The sequence below is a fragment of the Poecilia mexicana genome, unplaced genomic scaffold (genome assembly GCF_051168715.1).
Source record: "Poecilia mexicana isolate PSO_F unplaced genomic scaffold, ASM5116871v1 scaffold_15, whole genome shotgun sequence".
NCBI lineage: Eukaryota > Metazoa > Chordata > Actinopteri > Cyprinodontiformes > Poeciliidae > Poecilia > Poecilia mexicana.
Window position 1 is genome coordinate 11,277,566 of NW_028263384.1, and position 25,790 is coordinate 11,303,355.

At 42.8% G+C, this 25,790-nt stretch overlaps 1 protein-coding gene across 1 annotated transcript; it reads right to left on the minus strand.

Annotated features, from left to right (window-relative positions):
• Nucleotides 1–155: 155 nt before the first annotated feature.
• Nucleotides 156–25,271, minus strand: map3k21 (mitogen-activated protein kinase kinase kinase 21). The gene is made up of 10 exons (XM_015007496.2): nucleotides 23,586–25,271; nucleotides 9,725–9,905; nucleotides 9,482–9,630; nucleotides 8,549–8,724; nucleotides 6,802–7,042; nucleotides 6,128–6,250; nucleotides 5,029–5,179; nucleotides 4,478–4,572; nucleotides 3,258–4,073; nucleotides 156–2,930 (listed from the first exon to the last, which is right to left on the minus strand). Exons 1-10 carry the CDS (start codon nucleotides 24,376–24,378, stop codon nucleotides 2,584–2,586), a joined length of 3,072 nt encoding a protein of 1,023 aa, XP_014862982.2. The 5' UTR covers nucleotides 24,379–25,271; the 3' UTR covers nucleotides 156–2,583.
• Between the last annotated feature and the right edge of the window lie 519 nt (nucleotides 25,272–25,790).

The following is a 25,790-nucleotide window of genomic DNA, read 5'->3' on the forward strand; positions in this document are numbered from 1 at the left end:
AGTTGTTGCGCTGCTGAAAGGTCAAAATCGTCTTGCAGGAGTTTTTATATCCTGGAACGTTCTCGTGTTTTATCAAACTTAAAACCACAAGGTTGGTTGTATTTCAATAAGATAAAATAAAATAAAATATGAAAATCAAATAAAGAAGACGACAATAGGCTTGATGTGGACTTTATTTAAAACGTTGATAAACATGATAACTCTTGATCGATCAGGCATGACATAACCAATACTGTCAGGATAAACGCACACGGCTCACTGAAACAGATCTGAACCCGGTCAGTGTCATCAGCAGTCTTTAAAAAAAAAAACAAGAAGAAGTTTTACACGGTTTGATCACTTCGTAGGCCTCCACGCTTCATCTCCTTCACATAGCAGCAGGTTGGATTAGTGGTTTTTGGGTCTGAACGCAGAAAAATTCTCATTTCCAATCTGGTCCCCATCGCTGCCGTGGCAAAACGTCTTAGGAATGTAAGAGAAAACATTCGTCACAAAGCGGCGTGCTATTTACAGACGGTTCTGGAAAACGGAAGAAAACCGGCTTGTGGAAAGCACCTTTAACAGTTTGAGACTCGGATACTTCACGTTCTACAAAAAAAAAAAAATGTAAAAAAAAAATCAAGACGCATGCAAACGTCAGGAAGACATTCACACAGTCTGGTAATTCAGACGCTTCTCTAAGTTCATCTTTTAGCCCTTCTCTAGGAAACTCAGTAAGACGAGTGAAACAAGTGAAGAGGCGCCATACGCACTTTTCAGTTACAGTGCAAAACCGATTCAGAGCTCTGGAGCGTAGAAAAGGTCTGGAGAGCAAAGCCTGCTGGGATACAGAGACCTTCACAAGTCCTGAGGAAGCAGGTAGTTTAAAGTAAAATTTAATTTAAACGTCTCCAGGCGTTTCTGAGCGCGACGGGACGAGTCTGTTCAGGTGAAAAGAAATATTTTTACGCTTAAACAGACTTCATGATGCGAAACGGATTCAACCGAATGTGGAAGTTGTTAAATGTAACAGTTCAACAGGTTCATTCAGGTAAAAATACGTGATGCTTGCATTAAAAAAGGCACAGGCTTTACTGAGAACACTTTAAAAACCAGCTGCATTCAGGAATGTGTGGAAATAATACAAGTCCCTCAGAAAAACAGAGTGTGACTTAAACTGTGATTTGTTTCAGTAACTCATCAAAAGGTAAAACTTGTGTTAAACAGATTCTTTGTTTTGATGACTACGGCTTAAAGCTAATGGGAACTGAGTGTAAAGTTTATTGGGATTTTAAAATATTGCATAAAAAAAAAGGACTGATGTGTTACTTTTAAGACAGTGACCTCAAAGGGTCGCTGCTAACGAAGCTGCCCGTTCAGTGGATGTCAATGGAAAGTTGAGTGGAGGGAAAAGTGTGGCAGTGCGGAAAAAGATGAGAAAGTAACAGCTTAGAAAGGGTTGTGAAGCCATGCGGATACTGATGTCATCTTCCAGCAGAAGGTGACTCCTGTAACCATGGCAACCCCCTGCGAACTGGTCTGACCCGAACCCCACAGAGAACCTGTGGAGTGTTGTCGAGATGAAGATGAGTTAAGTGGATAAATAAACCGTAGGCTGATATTTCTGCTTTCCAAAACCTTATGGAATATTTCTGAGACGTTTCATCAATCATCAAAATTTAAAATAAAAGCTCGAGTGTGTGAGATGAATCCGTAAGAGTTTAACTTTTTCAATTCCCCATTACAGACGCAGCTCATGTGTTCATGTTTCAACCAATCAGCTCTTGTTGAGTTTTACTGCTTTATGTGAAAAATCTGCTTTAGTGTGCCGAGAACCAGAAAAAAAAGACATCTATAAATACATAAACAGCAACATTTTTCTTGTCTTTTCTTTTTTTTTTTAACAAGAATAGATTCCATGTCTGCTTTGTAAGACTTCCAGTGATTTTCTACCTGCATCTCTATAATCTTTAGGTCGTTCTGGGTGAAACAAAAGATGCTTCGGCTCTAGCATTTATAATGTAACCTGTCCCTAGAGCGCAGAGTGAGCCGACAGTCGTAAAAACACGTTTGCAATAGAAAACAGCAGCATCAGGCTGACAGTGGGTAAAAAGTCATATTTACAAATATTGCCGTTTTTTTTTTTTCCTGTTTTTTGTGAACATTTTAAGTTTACATGCACGATTCTCCAGTGAGAAAATAAATCTAGGAGCCTGATGACGCAGCGGTGAAACGGAGGTGGAATGTATGTCCTGCTGCCCGCTAACTCAGTTCATATTAAATTACCAATAAAAATAAATAAAAAGTTGTTTAGAGTTGGGGGAGATGCAGCGGCGGTCAACGTTGAGCTGCGACGACGTACCAAGGGGGACAGGGCGGGGTAACGGCGAGGTTAGAGGTCAGAGTCTGTTCTGGAAATGTGTTTAAGGCGGTTCTTTTAGAGCGCTGTGACACCCCAACGTCACTTTGCTCAGGCACTAAGAAAAAAATAAAATAAAAACTTTCTTTCTATGGTGCTTTTAGAGACAAAAAGGAAGAAAGGCAGCGTACGTCTAAAGCCCCCCCAGCTACCCTCTACAGCCCGCCTTGCTCAGCTCCAGGCTCCTAGGAGAAAAACTCTTTCTCCAGCTCAAACATGGAGGGCCGTGCTGGGGAGCTCTGGATGCGGCAGAGCGGCACGGTGCAGTCCCGTTTCTGCCCCTCCGTGTCCATGTCGAGCAGCGAGCAGCCCACCTCCGAGGACAGCACCACGCTCAGGTCCTGGGCTGTCTTCTCCCCGGAGTAGTGGCCCAGGGAGTAGCTCTTGTTGCGGCCCCGCAGCAGGGCCCAGGCATGGGGCTTGGCCCGGAACGACACAGGCCTCTGCCGCGGGATGGCGTCCCCGTTGGCCGGCTTTTCCTCCTTCTCCTGCTTCCTCTGAGCAGCAGGTGGCGCCGGAGGGCCGTTGTGGGCTGTGAGCAGAGAGAACAGTCAGATAAACCCGAGCATGCCAACTTCCTCCAGCTATGCACTGCAAAAAACACGACATGTTGTCAAATGCAAATGTCTTAGTACCCTGGAAACGAGACAAAACTGATGTACAAGCAACGTTTCAGTGAGATATGCACCTTGTTTTGAGTTAATAATTCCTTAATATGAAAAAGTACTAGTTTTAAGTACTTCTCCTGCAAATGAAACATGACTTTTTAATGTCTTCATCCACTGGGAGGTTTGCTGTAGAAACTAGACCAAAAATACTCTGAGATCAGTGTTCTTGCGGTGCGGTGTGTGCTCCTCACTGTTGTGGTTGGCGGTGTACTTCTTCCTGCGCAGTCGTGTTCCTGTGTTGTGGTTGCTCTGCTCTGGGGGCCGACTCTGACTTTGCTCTGCCTTCTGGGTTTCAGCTGCAGGCTTGCTGCTCTGGCTGTCTGCAGCTGCTGCTCTGACGGGTCGGGATGTTTCCGAGTTGTCATCGTTGACCGCAGGCTCGGCCTTCCCAGGATTCAGCTCCGACGCCTCGGCCTCCGGCTGTAGGAGGCACTTGGTGGAGTTGCACTCCATGATGGCCGACATCGAGACGAGGTTGACCGGCGGGGCGGCGCCACCGTTTGAAGACGCGTCTTCCTTGCGGGAGCGGCCGCCCGGTGGGGAGGTGCTGCGGCGGAACCGGGTTGCACGCTGAAACAGGCCCTCCTTCTTCTTCTTCTCCTCTTTTGGGGTCTCGCACTCCTCAGGAGGAGCTGAGGTCCTGATGGCCTCTCTGATGTCGTAACCCAGGACCACGGAGGCCAGCAGCGAGCCACAGCCGTACAGCGCAAAGTCGGTCTTCCGTCGCGCCGACGCCCTCTTCAGGCTGTTGGTGGGGGTCAGCTGAGGGGTTGTGGAGGTGGAGGAGGTGGACGTGGTGGTGCAGGGGTCTTCTGGAGTCTCTGGGGGACTTCCTGCACCGACCCCGGCGTCGCCCGGTCCGCCGCTCCCACCGGGGCTCTGAGGCTGCGTCTCGTCCTTCCACAGAGGAAGGTCGATGTAAACCTGGTTGGGGAACTTGAGCTGCTTTGGTTTGGAGCTGCTGTCGGGACATTCCTGGGGGAACGCCTCCTCCCTGCCTGCTCCCACTGAAACAAACACACAACTGGTTACATGTAATCAAAACAAGGAAAAAGGGATTTTCTTTGCAAATAAAGTCTTGATGATTCGTTGTACATTTGCCCTCCTCACTGCAGTTCCAGACACCATTCTGTCGGGGCGTGTTTCTACGAGCCCATTTAGAAACTGATGTTGTGCCGAAACAGCTCCACTAATTAGTCCAAACTTTCAATGCAAAATTTCAATGGTTTATAACAAAATGCAAACAGAACCAAAGAAATAAACACTATGAGGTTCAAAAACTATTTCAAAAAGTAGAAATAAACCCACATATATGTAAGAAAAGAATAAAGATTATAGCAATAAAGGTTTGCGTGCCTTCTCTCTATCGTATGTCTATCTGATAGTTTGTGGCTACCTGTCATTAGCTCACCTTGTTCACCGAACAGAGCGGCCAGGGGAACAGACTTCTGGGACTTCAGCAGGCTGGTGGACCAGGGGTTACTGCCGTCCGACAGAGGACGCACCCTGACCCCAAAACACAGGAGATGGTGAAGACGAGTACCAGACAGACTGCAGGGTCACTCAACAAACTAAATGAGGCACATCTTACATATTTATTACTTTGAAAATATTAATATTCCCACTTTGTGTTTGAGTGAAATAAATAAGTAGAGAGAAAATAGTTGAAAAAATGGGAGTTGTTTTTGGAGTGGAGTGGAGTGGCCCAGTGGAGAAAGGTCGTGGGTTCGAATCCCAGCTTGGAGTCTTTCTAGTTTGCGTGTTCTCGCCTGAGCATGAGTGGTTCCTCTCCGGATCCACTCGGATACGAAAGGTTCAAGAGTCGCGTCAACAACAGTTCAAATGCAGAAGCTTTATCATCCGATTAGTAAACTGACCTCCAGGTTGATGCAAAGTACAGAAAACTTTTAGGAACATCAACCAAATGTTCTGGGACTAAGCCTGGCTGAGTGTCAGTCTTACCTCTCGGCTGCAGCAGGTCTTTCTTTGCTCTGAACTGAACTGGGGCCCCAGGTTCTTCCTTTCTTCTTGATTCCTTTTTTCACGTCGTCGAACTCCTCCGGCCTGAAGAGGGAGCTGCGGCCCCACGTACGGTTGCTCTCGTCTTGTGTGACTGACAACAGGAATTTCTGCTTATTACAGACTCATAATATGATTGTCGCAGAAGCTGCACAAGAAACTACGAGGACGCGTTTTAATCTGTTAAATCCAACAATAATCTTTGAATAAAATCTCTAATGTCTGTGTCGTCTTTAACTCTTGCCCTTACAAAAGGCCTGATTCAGTTTTTAAGAGCTAATTTGATGGATTTAAAAGTTCTTGTCATTTTTTTTTAGTTATCTGAGAAGATACACATTGGTACCTTTTTAAAACATTTTATTAAGTTAGAATAGAAAAGGTGTTTCAGTCTCATTAAGACTGGATAAGTCTAATAACTGTAAACGTTGTTTAAAATGATTAAAATTGACTTTACACAACAGATTTTTTTAAACAAAAATAGAACACTTTTTAATTTGTTTGTTTGTGGCTGGATACAAAATTTATCCAACTTCCCCACGCCCCCCAAAAAACAAAAAACTGAATTTAATTGAATAATTAAAGAGAATATGGAAGAGATGAAACCTCATTATTCAATAAACTTGTGACCAGTAGAGAAAATAAACTGTTTGTTGTGAAGCTTTAGGCCGATTTCTGTTTTCATACTGAATCGTCTCAGTCAGAGCTGATCCACAATCTTCCTGCTCGCTCTGAATGTCTCCACCTCGCTGAAATGAACAAGAGGAATTTGCTCCTGTTATCACAAGGGCGTTGCAGCGTGCCTAAAAGTCTTTACCAAACTGTTTAAACAACTGACTGGCTGCCTTTTTGTCCCTCTCGGTTAAAAACGGCATCCGCCTGCTGGGCTCTAGTAAACCTCTCAAAAAGCTGATGTGATTTTCTTTTTTTCTTTTTGCCCCGTGATTTAATTTTTGAAAAAGAAGATCCGATTTAATCCAGGGAGCATGGTTGGTGTTTAAACTTTCAGACTGTGCATGGCCTGAGGAAGACGAAGCGGACTCACGCTGGATGGCTCGCAGTCGAGGGATGAGCGTGGGGCTGCTGGGCGGAGAGGAGCTGGTGCTGTGGAGGCTGCGCCGCTTGTCCATGGAAGGCGACGCCTGCACGGTTATCTTGTGCTGGAAGTCTGCAGGATGCAACATGGACATGCAGGCGGGTGTAATTCACTCTCAGGGTTTACTCAGGGATTAGACAAGGAGCATTCTTTGTAAATGGCAAATATTGCACAAGCTGCTACACTGAACAAAACTCTCAAGTATAGAAAACCTCACAGTTTTATAGTAAATAAACACAGATGTCAGTAGCTGCCTTTCCATTGACAATATCGCTGCGCAAATGGGAATTGCAGCTTGATTGAAATGAGACAAATTTGGAAGAAAAAACACATTAAAAACACAGAAATGAGGTGGATTCTCAGCTGTATTTGGCAAAACTGAAATTTAAACACTTTTTTCGCATCACACGTGTCACATGACCAACAACCGGATGTTACCGCTGGTGGAAAAGACAGAAAAGATGGCAGGAAGTGGTAGGAGGATGATGGTGTGGCATAATTACCGTAATTATTTAAACACCGCAATTGCGAAATTGTGTTTTTCCGAGGTTAGTTTTGCACACATTTGTAATAAAAGAATAAAACCTAATAAAAATAAATCAATAAATGACATGCACTCTCACCTGAGGGCAGGCTGATGCGGTTCCCATCCTTCAGCTTGAGGCGGGAGCGTTTGAATTTGCCTTTCCTCTTCTTGACGTTGGGCTTGTCCTTGTTGAGCTGGAAGATGAGGATGTTGAGCTCTCTCTCCAACACGTTGATCTCGCGCTCCGCCAGCTGCTGCTCGCGCCGCTTCAGCAGCTCCTCCTGAGACTTCTGCTGCAGGGCGGCCCGCGTCAGCTCCTCCTCCCTGGAGCGCAGCTCCTGCACACAACCGGGTTGGAAGTGAAGGCTGGGCTGCCTGCTGGAAAGCTACAGAGCTACTCTATGAAACCGAGGCGATACGGCTCAACAGAAGCATCTTCAGACTGACGGACTGCGCCGGTTCATGCTTGAAATAGATCAAATCTGTTCATTTGAACAGGACAAAAGGTTACTCTGGATACAAAAACTGATATAAAATGCTAAAGGAAGTTTTTGTTTTAAAATATTAATAAGACCCTGACTTACAGCAGCTAGTTTTGATGTAAATAGACGATCGTTCATGTTGAAAATCAAGGAAAATATTCTAAATGCTGCTCCGATATCCTCTTATATTTTAGATCTTGAACATGAATCGTAATTATCTAAAATCAGATCAAAAGCTAAAAAAAAAAAAAAAAAAAAACTTAATAGCTCAGTTTCTGAAATATATGGTTGCATTAAAAATTTCTTCACCTACCGTAATTAAATATCTTAATTTAATCGCCTTAAACCAAAAACTTTCATCGATTTAAGTGATTTAAAATGAAATCGCTAACCAAACTTACAATGCAGGTGTTATGAATAATTTGTCAGATTCTGACAGGATTACACGGTGAAATCAGCAGTGAGGGTTCAAAATATTCAACAGATTACGTTCTGGTTCTCGTGTTTGAGGATTTAGAGTCACATTCTCAGAAACACGTTAAAAATACAATGCAGCTTGAAGACAGATTTCTGTAGGATAAGCGGTGGATGACCCCGTGAATAAGAAGTTGACTGTAGGATTAGTTTGTATGTTGCTGCGAACTTCAGTTTCCTCCCAGGGTTTTTCCACTTTTCCTCCATCTTTCTCTCAATTCCTTTCTGCTGAGTAAAGATAATCGGTACTAGATGACTTCGGTAAAGCAGCTTTACAGTCGAAACCCGTCAGCCTCCTAGATTAGTGTGGGATATTTGCAGAAAATCTACCAACATAGTTAACAACACTGCCATTAATTATGTGAAATTTGTATCAGGAAAATGGTTGCCAATCCTCTGAGATAACACTTACTGTTAAGCATGATTAAAAAAAAAAAACAACTACTGAGAGTTAAATAATATATCTGACTAAATGACCAATATTCACAATAAGGAGTGGAAAAAATAGAACATATTCGCCTAGATTAGGAGAAAGAAATATAATTTAAAAGTCTTAGAAACCCAACCTGTGTGGTTCAGTTCACTATTTGTGCTGATCCTGTTTTTTCATTAGACACTAATTAACCCTCGCTTTAAGCGTACACTTAAACAGAAAGCAGATTAAGATCTTAACCAGGGGGAAGTACGCTCAAGCACCACAGCAGTAATGACTCAGTTAGCTAAAGACGCAACAAGCTTATTAAATGAAGGTGACCAGTCAGGGCTTTCGAGCGGTTACACTTGGACTGTTTCGTCTCTCAGCATCTGCAGACATCAGACGCTGACGTCTGGTAAAGTTTCCACACAGAGCGAGGCGGACATCGTCGATGCCTTCTGGTCGGCGAGTACCTTCTCTTTGGTCCTGAGCTCATCGAACATCTCCTGGATCTCCACCCGCCAGTCGTCCTGCATGCTGTGGAAGGAGTCCTGGGGCATGGTGGCCATCACCGCCTCCTCGATGGCCGACAGCTGCTCCAGGATGCAGGAAAAGGAGGGGCGGACGTGAGGGTCCTGGTCCCAGCACTCTGCGGGACGAAGCACAGACCGACCCGGGTCAGAACATCTCCGAGCAAAAATCCTTCCCATCTCTCTAAACGGGCTACCAACATATAGCCAGGTAGCTGGTTTTACAGCGGACAGCTGGCATTTGTAGGATACAAGAAGACACACGGTATACAGAAACGTTTTGCAGTATGTCCGACTGGTTTCATCAGTCAGAGAAAAAGTTCTGGTTGTCGTCGGCTCAGCAGAACTTTTGTTTTAGTCAGAATGTGAAAAATTATGATGCCAAAAAGAGGCTACGCTTTAACTGAACTGTGGTGTGAATTTTGAACAAACTCTTAAAAAACAGAAAATGGAAATAAAGCGGGTTTCAATTTACTGGTTTGGAGCGAATCAACCAGGTTACGCATGGATGTAATGAACAAGATGTAGAGCTGGAAAGCTAGCATGGACCACACATCTCCTTCCACTGAGAGGTCTGGACTTTTTTCACATGTTTCAGAGTCAAGCCCACCAGTGGATAAGAACATTGGCTGCATCAAAAGAGAGAAACACCACATTACCCACAAAGTCTCGCACTATTTGGTTGAAGAAATGTAAAGTGCACGTTTCCCCCCTTAAGAATGCAAATAACAGTACTTTGGCCAGTTCACTTACTCACTAGGCAGTACACACAAAATGCAGATTTTTGTCAGATTAAACAGCAAAGTAAATTAGACTAAAAATGACAGCAGAATTGATTTATTTGATTTTCAAACAAATTGATTTGGCTGTAATCACCTTCCATAAGCTTGGCGAAGGGTTCGGGGCAGGTGGAGGGGATGGGAAGAGTCAACTTGTTGACAGCCACACCGTAAGCAACAGCCAGACCATCGATCCCTCGGTACGGGACCTCCCCCGTTAACAGCTCCCACAGCAGGACACCGTAACTAACGGATGACACAGACACACACAAATAAAGTCACCTTCACCGCATGAAGGATAAGATACTTTATTCAGAGTCGTAGTCTGTCGTTGCCGCACCTCCACACGTCGCTGCCTTTGGAGAAGAGCGAGGACTTGATGACCTCTGGGGCCATCCAGGAGTAGGTGCCTGCAGCCGACATTTTTGTAGTTTTGTGCCACTCTCTGGCGAGGCCGAAGTCCGTGATCTTCAAGGTCTTCCTCCCGATGTCGTCGTTCTCAATTTTTTCAAGTAATAAAACTGAGAAAAGGGGAGAGAGGCAACGCTGAAATAAGGCATTTCAAGTGATGTAGTTAAATTTTCGAGATTAAGTTTGATTTTTTTTTTTTTTTTACATTCTGCTAAATATTACAAACATAAAAGCAAAATAACGTCAAAGAAAAGAAAAGCAAAGCTGCAAAATAAGCATCTGAAAGTAAACTGGTTGGAAATGGATCCAGACTCCAATGTTCCGACACAACACAAATTCAATTTTTTAGATAATTTTTAGATTATAAATGTGAAACTGCTGATAACTTTACAACGGATGGATGAATGAATAATCAACAAAGTGATTGATGGATGAGAGCAAAAAAAAAAGAAAAGAAAATCAAACAAAAATACTTAAACTCCAAATGTTTCTCGTCACCTAAGATTCAGAGACGCAGCTCCAGTCAGACTGATTTTTTTTAACAAGCATTTTTAGTATTATTTATTTTTTAATAGATAACTATGATTAACGCAGCAGAACAGAAGGAGAGAGAAAACTGCATGTGAGGAGTGATGGGTGACATTCATGAGGGCAGGCAGTACACAGCGCCACTCGTTACTGCGGCAACGGGAGGCTGACAGCGCCACAAAGCGCCTGTCCCCAGTCCTAAAACTGCTTAACACATTAAAGGCTGAAGCCTGCTGGTAACCCAACGCCTGAAGTGAAAGCGCGGCCGCGGAGAAACCGGGTCCGACAGACGTGCCGTATGAAGTCCAGACAGACAATCTGTGACAATCAGGTGTGAAAAATCCACACCTACAGCTGCCCAACACTCGCTGCTCTTTTATCCACGTTTTCCTGGAGCGCAGTGAACAGAAACAGCCGGAGCCTGGCGGTCTGAGTTCCAGTCTGAACCCACACAAGACGAATAACTTCTTCCTCCCGCTTACATTTAACTGGGAATACTTCTAGTTGCACACAGAACAGATAGTAACTGTGTGGAAGTAAATCAGCTCCACCCATCATTGTTATGAGGAAGGCAATAATTGTTTTGAAATTGAAGCCGTAAAGCCACTAGCAACAAGTCTGTGAAAGTACCAGAGCAGCCTGACTGACTGACCAGGTAAAGCCAGGCGCTTATACACGAGATGGCTCATGAAAAATAATCCCACACGTCGGTTTTAAGGTCTGTTGTCAGCTTTGCTTTCTTGTTTCACATATTTTATCTTCAAAAAACTGAATATTAACAGCAAAAAGTGGCTCTTTGATGTCTTGATACTCTTGATTTTTTTCACATCTGTTTTTACTTCTGCCAGAAACGTCTCTCATTACAAACTGCCCCACTTCACGACTTTATGCGCAGACCTATCGCTTACAGTCGAGCTGCGGTGATTCTGCGAAGCAAACAACGGAGGAGCTGAAACGTACGCCTCGATCTTCCTCAAGTTACTTCTGGGTTATTTTTAAAGTCAATATGAAAAAACAATGACGGCCCATTAAAAATAAATCCATCAAAGTTGTGTTTGTTTTTTCCCAAGCGTGCAGAGCGGATGAACTTTACTATGCGTTTCTTGGGGTGTTGTGTCAAAGGAGTGAATTGTTGGAATTTTTAATAGTTAAAATGCGACATTGTAGCAATTTCCAAACAGAAATATTTGTGATGCTTGTAACAAGGTAGCTGCATCATGAGTTGTTGTTTTTTGTTTCTCTAACCTTGAACTCGCTGCTCTCAATCGCTGCACGGCAAACACAGAAAAAAATATTCACCAATAGTAAATTTACCTCCCTGATTTTATGCGCTTCTTAAAAGCTTATTGTTCTGCTGATTATTACAAGTCCTGCTTCTTAATTAAAGAGTAAGCAGATCCGTTGACAGATGCCAATGGGCGGCAGAAGGCAGCCGCTGCCCTGAAGAACCGTCGGTGGGCTCAGAAATACGCCTCGTCACTGCTGGGTAAATATAAAAAAAAATAAATAAAAAAAACTCAAACAAGTAGAATGGCCTCCATTAAAATGTCCACGATATCGGAGGCGCTGGGTGACTCGGTTGGTACAACGGGTCAACGTCCTTGACGTGTTTGTCCTTGGATAGCTGGATTCCTGGTCTTAGGTCATCTACCTAGTTCTCTCTCAACCCTCCTTCCTGTGATATTGGCATTAAAACAAAAAAGCTGCCAGAGCCCAAAAACTGACCACTACTTTAAAACAAAGCACCACTTAACCATAAAGTCTCAGTTTATCTGAAGGTTTTAGGTGGCAATTTTCAGATCTGACCAAGTTAGTTTGTTTGCCACAAGAAACGAAAACATTTTGTACCAAATTTGACCGAAGGATATTTTAAAGTTTAATAGACCCTGAAAACAACAGAAACTGCATCACCTGTAAAAACTTCAAGAAAATACATAAACATTTCACTCTAATAAATCACTAAAGCACTGCCTGACTACTCTGAATGAACTGCAAACATTAGGATGGCAGCATTTTGTTTTTTAAGAGCAGTATTTGTATTTGTGTGCATTTGACTGGGTTAAATACAGATAGTTTAAATCACAGCCTGCAAATCAATACCTTTAATTCCCCGGATAGGAAAAAAAACCCATGAACTTCAATGTTATTTTGGCATCAAAACCAAACCTAGTTTGAAAACCTTAGCTTCAGTTTCAAGCCCTGAAAGGATCTAAAGACAAAAAAGTGGCAAATCTCCTTTTTTTTATTTAAGTACTACAAGAGTGTTTGATTTGTTTATGAAGACAGAAACAAATGAGTTGTACTAAATCTCAACTTGTGATAGGTCAAAAAATAACAACAACAACAAACAAAACAACTTAATTTGATCATAAATCTTATTTTTCCAGAAATGTTAATTTTTCTTTTAGGTATTCGAGTAAATCTGAGAACACAAACTTATTTCCATTGTTATCCAAACTTAGAAAACAATTAAATAAAGTGATAAACTTTTCAAAACTGGACAGGAACCTCGAACAGTGAAGCGAGCCCAGATGAACTACAAACTCTCTGATTGGGTAATTCTGTGGTACCAAAACAGTTTCATATTCCCCCCCAAATTTCCACTTGACATGAACGAACGTGAAGCGGTACGCCGAGCTTACAAAGTGGTTTGTTTCTGAAAGTAGCTCTACTTTGTCGTCTGCAGCTCAGGTAAGCCGTCTAACGTGAGCAGTGACGGCTAAGATTTCCGTTGCCATCGTCAGGTAATATTTTAATAGCTGTGAAACAACCGCTAGCATCATTTCAGGACGTCCCAGGCTCGGTGAAGAACAGGGCCATCGGTGCCATTACTCTCCTGGGGCAAACAGGGGATCCTCTACCCCGGCTCCAACAATGGGAATTCCATTACAAAACAGGTTTCACTCCACCAGCGATACACTTCGACTTCCTGTTGTCAAGTCGTCTCCCGGTGAGGCCAAAGATTCCTCCCAGCGGCCTCCGTGGAACAATAGTAACGACTTAAGACGGGTTGGTTACACGACCTTGAGGAAAAGTGGTCTCGGGATGAACCTGTCTGTGCTGACTTGACGTATAAAATGTCACGCAGAATATTTTCTTTGGAGCTCCCTGCTACTTTGGTGTCAGCCCTCTAGAAAAGTTGGATAAAAGAACAAGCTTCTGTCACATGACTCCCTGCTGACGTCAAGCTACAAATAGCAACCTGTCACACTTGCAATCCATTTTATTTGACGTGTCGACTCTAACAAGAGCTGAGCTGCTGGCAAGTGGGAGAGTCAAAAGGTTGACTAATTTGGTTGCGTTTCAAATGATTAAATCAAACTAAGGAACTCCTGGTGAACATTTATTTGCTCTCTACTTAAAACGTGTCTTGAAAAATACTCAGTAAGTGAAGAGGAAGGGAAGGGTTTACTTCTGTTTTCAAAGTTTTATTGGCCAAAGTGAATCTGAAATGCGGAGAATGCATTTGTGTTCAGGCATGTAGGGTGGAGACGGGAGGTGAGCGGGTCATACGAGACCAAAATTTAACTTTAAGTCATGCATGCAACAGGTTGTGTGTGCTGGAACTTGAACACGTATCAACCCGATTTCCCTTTCCTCATTGTGAAGCAGGGTGGTAGCTGCATCATGCTGTGGGAAATGCTAAGGGAAGCTGTTCAGAGATGGAGCTAAATGTAGCATAATTCTAAAAGAACAGAGATTGCAAACAATTTCGTGGGTTCACCTTTCACTAAGATAATAAATATTCAGCTTCAGCAGTAACAAGACTTTAGATCAGATTTCCGTGTGTTGAAACGCCCAAAGTTCAGATCTAAATCCATTTCAGAAGATAGGAAACTGCTATTCACTCCACCCACTTTGAAATCCAGCTATTTAGAAATGAAAAATGGGCACAAATTGACGGTGACTGGATGTGCAGAGCTGGTAGAGACTCACACTTGCAGCTGTGATTTCAGTGAAAGGCGATCATGACTGTGACTACAAATGGATGCCACACTTTTGAAATATGTATTTGTGAAAACTATTTACTTGTTTTTATCACATAAAATCATAACATTATATTCATCACATAAAATCCTTAAAAAAAACTAATTGGTTGGTGTAATAAACTAATCCCTAGAATACCAGCAGCAGTGAGACAAACAAACAGATCAACAGCAATCGATGAGAACTGGTGAGTTTATTTACAAGTCAAAGTCTCTACTCAGTGTTTACAAGCTCGAAGTCTCGCCTATAACCAACAGCTGAGTCAATCTTTTGGTCCTTCGGATCCATATTATGTAAGACTCTGTTGATTATTCCCTAAGAATCTGCCACACTTAAACACCGTCATGCACAAGCTTTATGATTTTGGTAATTCAGTAATGTTCAGTAATCTAGACTATTTTCACTGTTGGCTTTAAGGATTAGGTCTGCAGGCCAACAACACGTGACAGAAACAGATGAGGAGTCGATTTTATGACGTTTTTGAAGCAACAACACTCCAATGTCAAAAGGTGTAACTCACTTAAAACAGTAAAGCTTCAAACCCCACAAAAAAAAGGCACACAGGCAAGACAGAGACAGGCAAAATTCTTAGTTTCGGGAAAACTGGCTCTGTGGTAAAACATTTCTAGTTGCACTGTGGAAACATTAACTTCTGCAGGCTCCGCTGGGTTTCAATGTTATCCATTAAAAGGTAAAGACGAGCTCATCACAACCCAAATACCATTCCATAAACAAAGCAACTTACAGATTTCAACCCCAGTTGAGTCATGGTGACAGTGACTGCTTTCGTTTTATCTGAGTCTCAACTAAAAAGATTTGGTGAGTCGATTTTCAAAACTACACACCAAAACACAGAGATCACATATTAGGAAATATGTCAGAGATGACTAGTGAGCACTAACTAGCAAACTCCGTTACCCACATACAAAGTTGATTAGCCACAAACCAATTACCAAAGAAACTTACATTAAACTGAACTCAAATGTTATTTATTGTTACAAGCTAAGACAAAGATCGTTGCTTTGCAAACAAACTTGTAACTGGGGTTATAAGTTCATGCTTAATCTGTCTACCGTTTCTTACTCTGTTGACAAGAAAAAGAGTGACAAAGGGCACCAGCTCATGCAAATGAAGGCGCGTATGCCTTCAAGGCAGACCGCGCCCTGAGCCAACACCCATTTATTACTCCTTTTCCATCTCATGGAGGAACAGTGGGAAGATCAGACACAAAGGTGCTGGGAGAAAATCAGGTCTTACGCTTTCTTGATCGAGTTAGGTTGGGTCTGTGGGCCTTATGGAACATGTTCATTACACTTTGTGCAAAAAAAAAAAAAAAAAAAATCATTTTCAAATATTGAGTTTTCACCTGGCTCCTTTCAGAAAACAAATCAGCTGCTGCTGGTCACGCCCTCCAACTCAATGTTTACACTTTAGACATGTGGAAATGGCTACAAACAGAATTTTTTTTTTTTAAATCCACTTTTGTAACCTCACTTTAAAGCAACTTTACAGGCTAATCAAATGTCTATGTGCGACCTGGGGATGCATGACGCTGCAGCTGTCGCTATTGTTACCAACCAACATGATTAATCTGGCTTTGAATCCCAAAATGGAGTCTTTCTGCATGGAGTTTGCTTGTTCCCTCCAAACATGCGTGGTTTCTTTCTGGGTACTCCAACTACTGTACTGTACTAGTGAGGTTAACTGGTCTTTCTTATTAGAAGTGTGTGTATGAGTGTGTGTGTCTGTGAGATAGACTGCCAAAACTTATCTCGACTTAAAGGTTAAAAATAAAAAACAAACTGTAAGAGATACTGTTGTGGTCAACCACTTCAGTGCTGGTCCAATGTCGTTACAATTTCTCATTGTTTATCTTGATGCCAATGAAAAATGAAAAATAAAAAGCAAAAATAAAAAAACATCTGTAACTCAGAGTCAAAACTATTTTGTTTTAGCGGAGACACTGGGAAATATATTTGATATTTTCTGATGTCCTACATATTTCTGGACTTCTGGAACATTCAAACAATTTCTAAAGATGATTCAGAGCAGCTTTCCCTCCTTCAGAGTGGGTAGATCTTTTTCTGCCTTTGAGCAACATTGCATAAGAAAACAAGTGGTCCAGATCCAAACTTCCTCATTTACCAATGCCTTTCCTATGAAATTCATATTTAAAGGTAGATGAGATTTTCCTCAGCGGCGCATAAAAAGTAACTCTGTCTCGTGAATAAAAGCCCCCAGGCAATCCGGCCGATGGGAACAGGATCAGCACCAACAGTCGGCTAAATCCATCTATCGTGGTCACATCCCTCTCTGGGCCACTTTCTCCTTGTGCGCCCTCTTCCTCTCCCGGTTCGTGCCTGTAAAAGCTGGCGTTCCCCCTACGGCTTGGCTTATTTACACCCATCAAATGTTTAAGGTGTGCAAGCCGGTGCCTTTTTGCCACATAAAGCATCCATCATTGTGTTCACAAGCCACAGACAGGAATGTGGAGGACTGGTCGATGTGGAAGGCAGCTCTTCTCAGCTGTGGGCCCTTTTCCTTTTCACCCAGCCCTGCAACAATAGGTGCAGTCAGGGAGAGGTCATAAAAAACACGGTGAAAGCATCTCAACTCCTCCTCTCTCCCCTCTGCCCTTTCTCCCACCGGAGAAAGGACAGGCAGTAACTGTCTGTGTGTCACCAGGGGTAATTGTGGGAAGCCAGAGAAAGTAGCCTTGCGCTACCTATTGGGACTCTAATGTTTTCTTTGGCCCAAGTCACCAAAAATTTAAGTAAATAGAGATGCGTACGTTGTTTAGGGAAATGTTTTAGTGGCCTCTCTGTCCTGATGAAAGATTTATGTAGGTAAAAAAAAAAACCAAAAAAAAAACAGAAACGCGGAGTTCGAGAGAAGTTGCTTTGCTTGATAGTTCCGACAGAAGCAGATACAACGCTGAGCATGTAGAGTTTTTACTGGAACTTTACAGTAAATACTTCTGTTATTTTCAGAGACAATAACTAATTTTCTGGAATTAGACCAGAGGATACTTAGCAACCCTGAACAGGAGCGCCTAGTTTACATACTTTAGATCAACATTACATTATTTTTCTTCTTTTGCTCTTTCCTTTGGTTTGTTATTTTTGCCTGTATTTCCTTTTAATTCCTGTAAAGCCCTTTGTATTGCCTTGTTGCTGAAAATGTGCTACATAAATAAAATTACCTTTACCGTTACATGTAAGATCTGACAATTATGACACAGTTCTTCCCAGTCACCGTCATCTGTTAGAGAAAGTTAGAAAAATGATGGATTGGAAAGAGTTTTGTCACAATCCTGTATTTGAGCTTGTCAAGTCCGATGCTTTTACAGACAAAAAGAAAGATTTTATAATTTACAAAAACACCTCGGTTATTTTAACTTTTAAGACCAAAATGGGCTCCATCGGTGTTCTGAATCAGATCTCCTCTGCACTCGTGCCTTTTTTTTTTTTTTTTAAACCAGGCACACCAACAAAAGGATGGAAATTATTCCCAAGCTCTGGTGTATATGGTGCGTTCACGGTGTTAAAGGAGAGGTCGGTGTGTTCAGTGAGACACTGGGAGAGGAAGAGCAGCACCGGGACAACGCGATGAAGCCCCAACAATAGCTTCCGACTGACGGGTGTATGCAGCTGTACGCGCTCCAAGCGGAACTCCCGTCAGTTTCAGTGGCATTCAACCGCGCATTCCTGGCATACTGTCATTCAAACCAAGATGCAAGACTGCAAAGTTAATATGGACTGTGTGTGCTGGCTCTGGACCAAGTTTCAGTGTGCTGCTTGGCCCACGTGCTGCTTTGTTGAGTCTGCACACCCTAAATCAAAGAAAAACACACACACACACACACACACACACACGCACACAAAGACAAAAAAAAAAAAAAAAACACATCTTGAAGTATGAAAGGATGAGCTTTGCTTTGAAACATACTTTCACATCTACAACTGGTATTTCTACAAATTATGTGGACGCAGTCAAGATGTTTGAAAATGTGTGTAAATATCCTACTTTGTAAAATTTATTCAGATGAATGACATCTAAAGAGTTCCAGAAACATCAGCACGACATTTTTAGTTTTAGTAGTGCTAAACCGCAACGCTCAGAGGACATGTGGCTAAACATAACCTGCTTGCATCATAAGCACTTTACTGAGTTGATATTTTTAAGTTGCTATTAATAATATTCTAAGTAAAACAAACAACAAAAAAAACCTCTGCCCTAACTAGACATGAAAAATATGAAGCAGCAAGTCGGGCCGAACAAAACGAGCAGGGATAAAATAAGACGGGAAACCCCCTCAGTTTGGGGCAATAAAAGAGTAGCGCTCCTCTCTGGGAGATTAAATATGAACAGAACAAAACAAAACGAGGGCTTTGAGACCCTCCGAGTCCTAGCCATTCTTTTGGCCGCAGTAGCCTAGCAACCGCTGCTTGACCAGTCCATTGTGTAAACGTATGTTAAGCTTTTATCCCTCATTAGCAACATTCCTCCCTGCAGGCTGGGATTTTACAGATTAGGTTGAAAAACACAATGGAGAATGGACAAATCTTGCTGACTTCCAACATATTACTTTACAGGCTAATCATTGATCAAACAGCTGCGTGTTTGTCTGCGTGGAGCGTGCATGGATCCAGAGTTGATAAATGACGGGCAAAGCAAGTCAAGCAAAGTTTTTCAAGCTTTGTTCTTCTACATCTGTATGTGTACACACCTGGCCATATCCAGGTTTATAATGCAGGCAAAACACAAATAACGCAATGTGATTTGAGTAGAGGTTGAACCCTTATTGTAGTAACCCTAACCCCGCACAGAGATTAATCTCTTTTCTATTATCTTTTTAGTTATTTAAAGCCAAAACAAACAGACAAGCCTGCAGCAGCAGATGCAACATCTCCTCTGAGCTTCGTTATTATATATTTTGTTGTTGTTGCTTTACTGGGAAAACAACTCAACACACTGCAGGGTGCCACTGGAGTGCTTGTGTGTCATAAAGAGGCTTTTGTGAACCAACTGTCCTGCTTCTGACCAAACACACACGCACACACACACACACAGAGCTTCGTTCGCAGTCTTTAGATAGCACTCAGTGTTGGCTACACTATCTCCAGACTTCTGACCCTGAAACAATCTTCTGTGTGCAGGTCTTCACTCTGCTGTTGACAGGAATCAGTCTCCATCGTTCTCGAAAATGTGTGGGAAAAACTAAGTGTTTCAAATGGACACGTTTCTTATCAGGGTTTTTTTTTTTTACTCGTGAAGTTTGAGAGTAAAGAAGATTGTGAAGGATCTTCCATGGCCTCTATATTAAGTGCTCTCTGTTGGAGCTCAGGTTTCCACCGTTTCACAGACAGGTGACATGGCAAACATAGCGATTTGTGTTTGCCGCACTCTGCCTGTTTGGGGGAAGTGTGTTTGCGTATGTCAACCAAACATCCGATTAGCGGCAACAGTCTACACAACCTCAACTGTTAAATCCTTCTGCTCCATCTGGTTCATATTTAAACCAGAAATCTTATTCTAAACTAATACAACATCTGGACTTGGCCTCTCTGACACTGAAATGACCAAAGGTAAAAATATTTGTAGAGGCAACTCTACAAACTAATAATCCTGCTAGAAATTAGCCAATTGGTTGCACAGCAACTAAAAATTTGTTGTTAAAAAAGAAAAAAACAAAAGCAATCAGTAAATACGCCACACTGCCACGAGGTCGCCATAGCAACACCACTCATTGGTGTGGAAGTTGTTAAAAAGTGAAGACCACTTTACTTTCAGTGTTATCAAGGTTTTAATTAATAAGAAATTGCTACAGTAGTGAGAGTCATCGGATAACTGGAAGTTAATTTGTTTTAATCCCTTGACGATACCAGATCCATCTTCTCAATGCTTTGGAACTCTCACTGGTAGGGTTCGGATCCACCAACCAAGTAATCCTAGCTGCAATAATCCCGCTAATTGCTAATATAAGATGCTAAAGATAACTTTAACCCTTAGCTATGTTGACATACTCCCTTCTGCTAATGCTAGTGAAATCCTATTTTGACTGCAAAACATGTAACATGAGCCATGTTTCCGTCCAGTTGTCAGGAAAATTTTGAGTGTACTTTTAAAATGTTGCACAAAAGAAAAAATGCAAATCATCTGAGTTTCTGAGCGAATGAACCAGGTTATGCAAAGCGTAATTTTGTCAGATGTTGATGCTACGTATGGCTGTAATAAACAGGAAGTAGAGGTTGCAAATTGGCATGGAGCACACATCTTAGCAAAACGGAGAAAAGTTTCTAGGAACGCACAGCTATCAGGCAAGTTGTAATTGTTCTGTCAGCTGGTATGGGCGACATTACATGCTGTCCAGAGAAATATATAAAAACACAGACAGAGGAGACAGCTGATCAGACACGTGAGGTAAATGTTAGGCCCATCGAAACTTATTCCTCAAATGTGTTTCCAGATCCCATTTATCTCATTGACTTTTTAACCAGAAAAGCCAAAAACCACCTTTCTCAAAAAAGTATTTCAAATTTAGCCGTTTTCATCAACCTTTCCTGATGCGATACTTCAAAATATGCATGAAAAAACATGGATGGAAACACAGTTTATGGACTCATTTGTCTCTGGTGTTTTATTCCGTATTTATAAATAGTTAAAGGGAGATAATGCCAGAAATTATTCTTGAGGGTCCTATTTGAGACAATAAGTGAATAAATAATTATACAGCAAATCAGAGGTTTTTGCTGTAACCAGCTGTTTAGTCCTTCTTGAAACATAGTTCAGTAAAGCTGGGCTTAATTTTTAGAAACTTATGTCCCATAACCTGGAACATTTTAACTGCATCTAAACATTTTCAGTAATGAAAAGAGAGCTTTCTGTAATCCTGGTGTGTGCATTTTTTTTTATTCGCTCAAAACAACATATGAACAAACAAATAATTTCATAGTTTTCCATGAGGAATTAGAAAGTCAGAGCTCAAATTGGTTGGGAATTGGCCCCAATATATCTGATCGGTGCATCGATAAACCCGTGCTGTCCCATTTCGTACATCATCAGTTTTATTCCTACTTGTAAGGCTTATTTTTCTTAATATTTTGGGTAACACACACTTCTAATAAATCTGAGTGAAATATTTGTGGATAGACTTTTTTTTTTGTCATGGCGTAACTATAAGGGACTGCACAAAAAACCTCGTTGGTCATAGGATCCTCCACATTAGTGCAACTCGATCCCTTTCAAATCCAGCAAGAAAGTCTTAACCTCAAGCGCTCGGACAGTCTGGTATGTGTACATTTCACAGGTTTTGTCCCGGCATTCACACGTCGACTCCCACAGCTGGAGATAAACAGAGATCGCTACGCCACAGCTGCTCCCCACATGGCCCCGGGCTGATGGGAGCCTCCGATCACAAAAGGGAGAGAAATGGTGTTTAGGGTCACATTACACACATAAACACACCTGAGCTGAAGCGAGTGGCCTGTGTCTCTGGCCCACCCCCCCCTTTTTTTTTTCACTTCCAGTCCCTTTCCATTCATTATTCAGTCATGGGAAACTAAAGTTTGCTGGCCTCTTATCAATTACCAGAACTGGAACAGTAGGCCTGCTGCTACTCTGTGAACCAAAATCAAGCGACATGAGCCTGTCATGGATGGGAAAGTCTCACAGTATCGAGCCTGTTCCTACTTACTAAATCACCGGCTTTGTACAATTACTCAGTTATTATGCACATGCTAACGCTTTCTGTACCTTTTTCCTCTCCGTGGCTGTTAAGCACACGTGTCTGGTAAATCACAGACTTTATTTGAACAACATTTCAGCTTTAGGCGGAGAGGGGGCTGGGAAAGTGAATCTGTGTGTTTTGAAGCATGAGGGGGTCTCGGAGCAGGCAAAGTGGCCCAGCTGGGTAAACTCTTCACTTTAGTTCACATCCTCTCGATGGCTTCATCCCCTCCTCCTCTCCACTTTGTTGCATTTTCAACCTATGCAGAGTAAAAGGCCTGGACTGGTCAAGTACTGCGGTGAAACATGTGAATTACGGGTTTGCAGTAGCTTCATTTGACACTGGTGTAACAGCACTGGGTGAGGTGAGATGTTTTAAAGCTAAACATTTCCAAATGTCCAATTTAATCAATTTTGATGTCTTGCTAAGGAGCCTTTAGCTTTGAAATCTTTATTTGTATTGTGAAAAGTTATAAACAGAATGCATTCTAGGCATTTTAATAGGTTATAGATCGACAAAGCATATCTCATAATCAAGTGAAAAGTGCATGGTTATATTTTCTCTGTTGTTTTTAACAAATAAAAATGAATGAAAAAATGTGTTGTGCATATCTATTCAAATCCCTGGGTCAGCACTTTGTGGAACCACTGCTCTCTACAACTACAGCTGCAAGTCTTTTATGAAATGCCTCAAAAAGTTTTAGATGTTTTTGAACAGTTCCCTCTGAACAAAAACATCCCCACGGCATGATGCTGCCACCACCGTGTTTCATACTGATAAATTCTCCCACCTGAGCTGTGCATCACTGGAGCTCCTCTGAACTGAACTATACTGTTCACTGTTGTAAAAGCCTAAACAGAGCAGCTTTGTTTACACTGACGTTAAGTTACCCAAAGGTAGTTGGCATTTTGCCCGTGTGACATTCAGTATCTTTACAGTTTTCTTAAAATCTTACTCAACTTTGTCAAGTATGAAGTAATGCCATGAACCGCAGGAGGTCTTATACCCACCAGAGAAATGCTTCGGAGTGGTCAACTCACCCAAACAAGGATCAGATCAGAAAATGGCAATACATTAAAACATATGTTAGGTTTCTGCTTTTTGTGATTGTTATGAGATATATTTAACTATGATGAAAAAGAAATGGATGGACCATCTTCTTAAAGTACATTGGCACAAAATAAGAGCAAAAAGAAATTAAAAAAAGAAAAACACACACACACACACAACACAAGGACATGCTATTTATTGATTATGTGACTTCTGGGATAAATTGTTTTTTCTTTATTTATTTGGGGGGATTTGAGTACATGGGTGTGAATAGAAATGCTGCTAAATAATAAATTAGATTTTGATTGATATGCTTATTTATTTGAAAAGTATACTCCATTTACTTCACAGTAAAGCTACTTTGTTCTGGTCCCCTAAATAAAATCCTAATCTGCAAGGCCTTTGCTAAAACTTTACAAAAGACACGCACGCGCGCGCACACACACACACACACACACACACACACACACGCACACACAGTCAAATCTTTGCTTACTGTTACTGGACTTCAGGTCCCGATGGATGATGGGTACCACGGCCTCCTCGTGCAGATAGAGCATCCCGCGTGCGATCTGCACGGCCCAGTTGACCAGGATGTGTGGCGGGATGCGCCTTCCAGTCAGCGCCCGGTTCAGCGTCCCGCCTCGGGCATACTCCATCACCAGGCACAGGTTGGGCTCTTCCAAGCACACCCCCTCCAGTTTGATGATGTTGGGATGCTGCAGCATTGAAAACAGCTTGGCCTCCTGCTTGACGCTGGCGGCGGTGGCCGTGATGTCCTCATCCGGGTCTTGCCGTGCCGCTTTCACCGCGACCTCCTGATCTTTCCATGTTCCCCGGTAGACTTTGCCAAAGCCACCCACGCCAATGATTTCCTCCAGCACCAGTTCACTGAAGGGAATCTGAGTGGGCGAGCTGGGCACTTGCTCCGACACCCCCGCCGACCCACTGGTTGCGGGAAGACGGTAAATAGCGGGCTGGTACGTGACGTAATTAGAAGGGAAAATCCCGACCCGGTGGTTCAGCTTGCCCGTCCACCATCCTTCGTCCCCGGAGATCGCAGCGTCCTTGGACAGGACCTCGACCACGTCCCCTCTCCTGAGGCTGAGCTCGTCCTCGCCGCTTGCCTCGTAGTCGTACGCGGCGGTCCACAGGGACCGAGTGGGACACAGCGGGGCAGAGTGAGCCCACGACCGGACAGTCGGGCACTCTGTCCAGGCATGCTCCCCGGTCCCACCGCCGCCCGGCCGCCCTTCACCGTTTGGGGAAGCGGCCTGCGAGACATCCATTTCTCGGTGGCCCTAGCGGCACCATAGGGTGCAGAGCTTATAGAACTAAAAGGAAAAAAAATTAAAACTTTAAAATATAACTTTTAAATATACTCATTATGTCACTTTAGCGAGGTGAATCCCCTCAGCAGCACCCAGGAAAGTCAAATCGTGTCCAAAGTCCTATGAGAGAGGCAGCCTACAAGCGTGTATCCACGTCGCCACTCCGGTAGAAGTATGATGGTCAATGAGCAACCCAGCGAGGCTGCTCGCTAAGATTAGCCGAAATACGGCTTAGCAAACACCAGCGCTTCATGGGCTGACGCCTGAGACTTATTAAAAGCGACCAATACGCCATGAATTGCGTATATAATATTTGTAAGTAAACTAAGTAACGACGAGATACCAAAATGTCCTGTGAGAAAACTAAAGTTAGCCTTAAACCGATGGAGCAAAGTTACCAAGTTTCCGCAGGTGCCGCAAGAGGTGCACCTGCACCGTCCGACCCGAGGAGAAACACAGAGCCTCCCCGGGGCTGGTGTCCCGTTCAAACTCGCAGGTAAATAGTTCGTAGCAGTCGAGCTGAGGAATGTAAAGTTTGCCTGCTGGTTTGTGGACTTTAAGGACAAACCCCGGCTGCATTCCAGACTCCTGGCTAGCGGGTTAGCTTAGCATAGGTCAGCCCGTTGGTTGGTTGGTTGTTTTGGGAAAAGTTGCCCCTCTTTTAAAACCGCTTCATCCACAGTCTCTCCTCCGAGTGGGGGAAAGAAAACCGGTGAGTAAAATGAAAAGCGCACAAAACATCTTAAAAGATAAACTTCTTATTAAGACGCGGACAGAAACATAAAAGAACAATCCCACAAACTTTAACCAAAACAATCCCTCCCCCGGCCGCCGCCGCCGCCACTGCTGTCGCTTAGCGGAGTGGGTCGCAGCAGAGGCTGGCTGGATCTGAGGACTGCTGCTGTCCGGGCTGGCTCTGGTGAACGCTGATTGGTGGACGGGGTGACACGTGACGAGCGCAGCAGTTGGAGTGGAGGAAGGAGGAGCCACTGTAGGAATGTCTGTGGAGAGCGCGCTTTCATGGAAATTATTGGAATAGTCAACCATAAAAACCCCCATCCACTCCGACACACATGCCCATTAACACTGTTGATACTCAGCCACAGCTTTAAACTGCAGCCCATAAATTTGAATCCATATTTAATGTATTAAAATATATTAAATTTCAACATTTTATGCTTAACTATTGCATCCACATCCATACATATCAAATCATGCTTGGTATGGTGTGGAATGCATTATGCCATTTAACTGATTTCTTCATTAAAACCGCTTGTGGAGTGAGATTATGGCAAGCTCATTTTGCATATTGTCACCATCCTAAAATAATAAAAGTCCTAAATTGCCATCCCTTTCTTGCCAAAAGATGT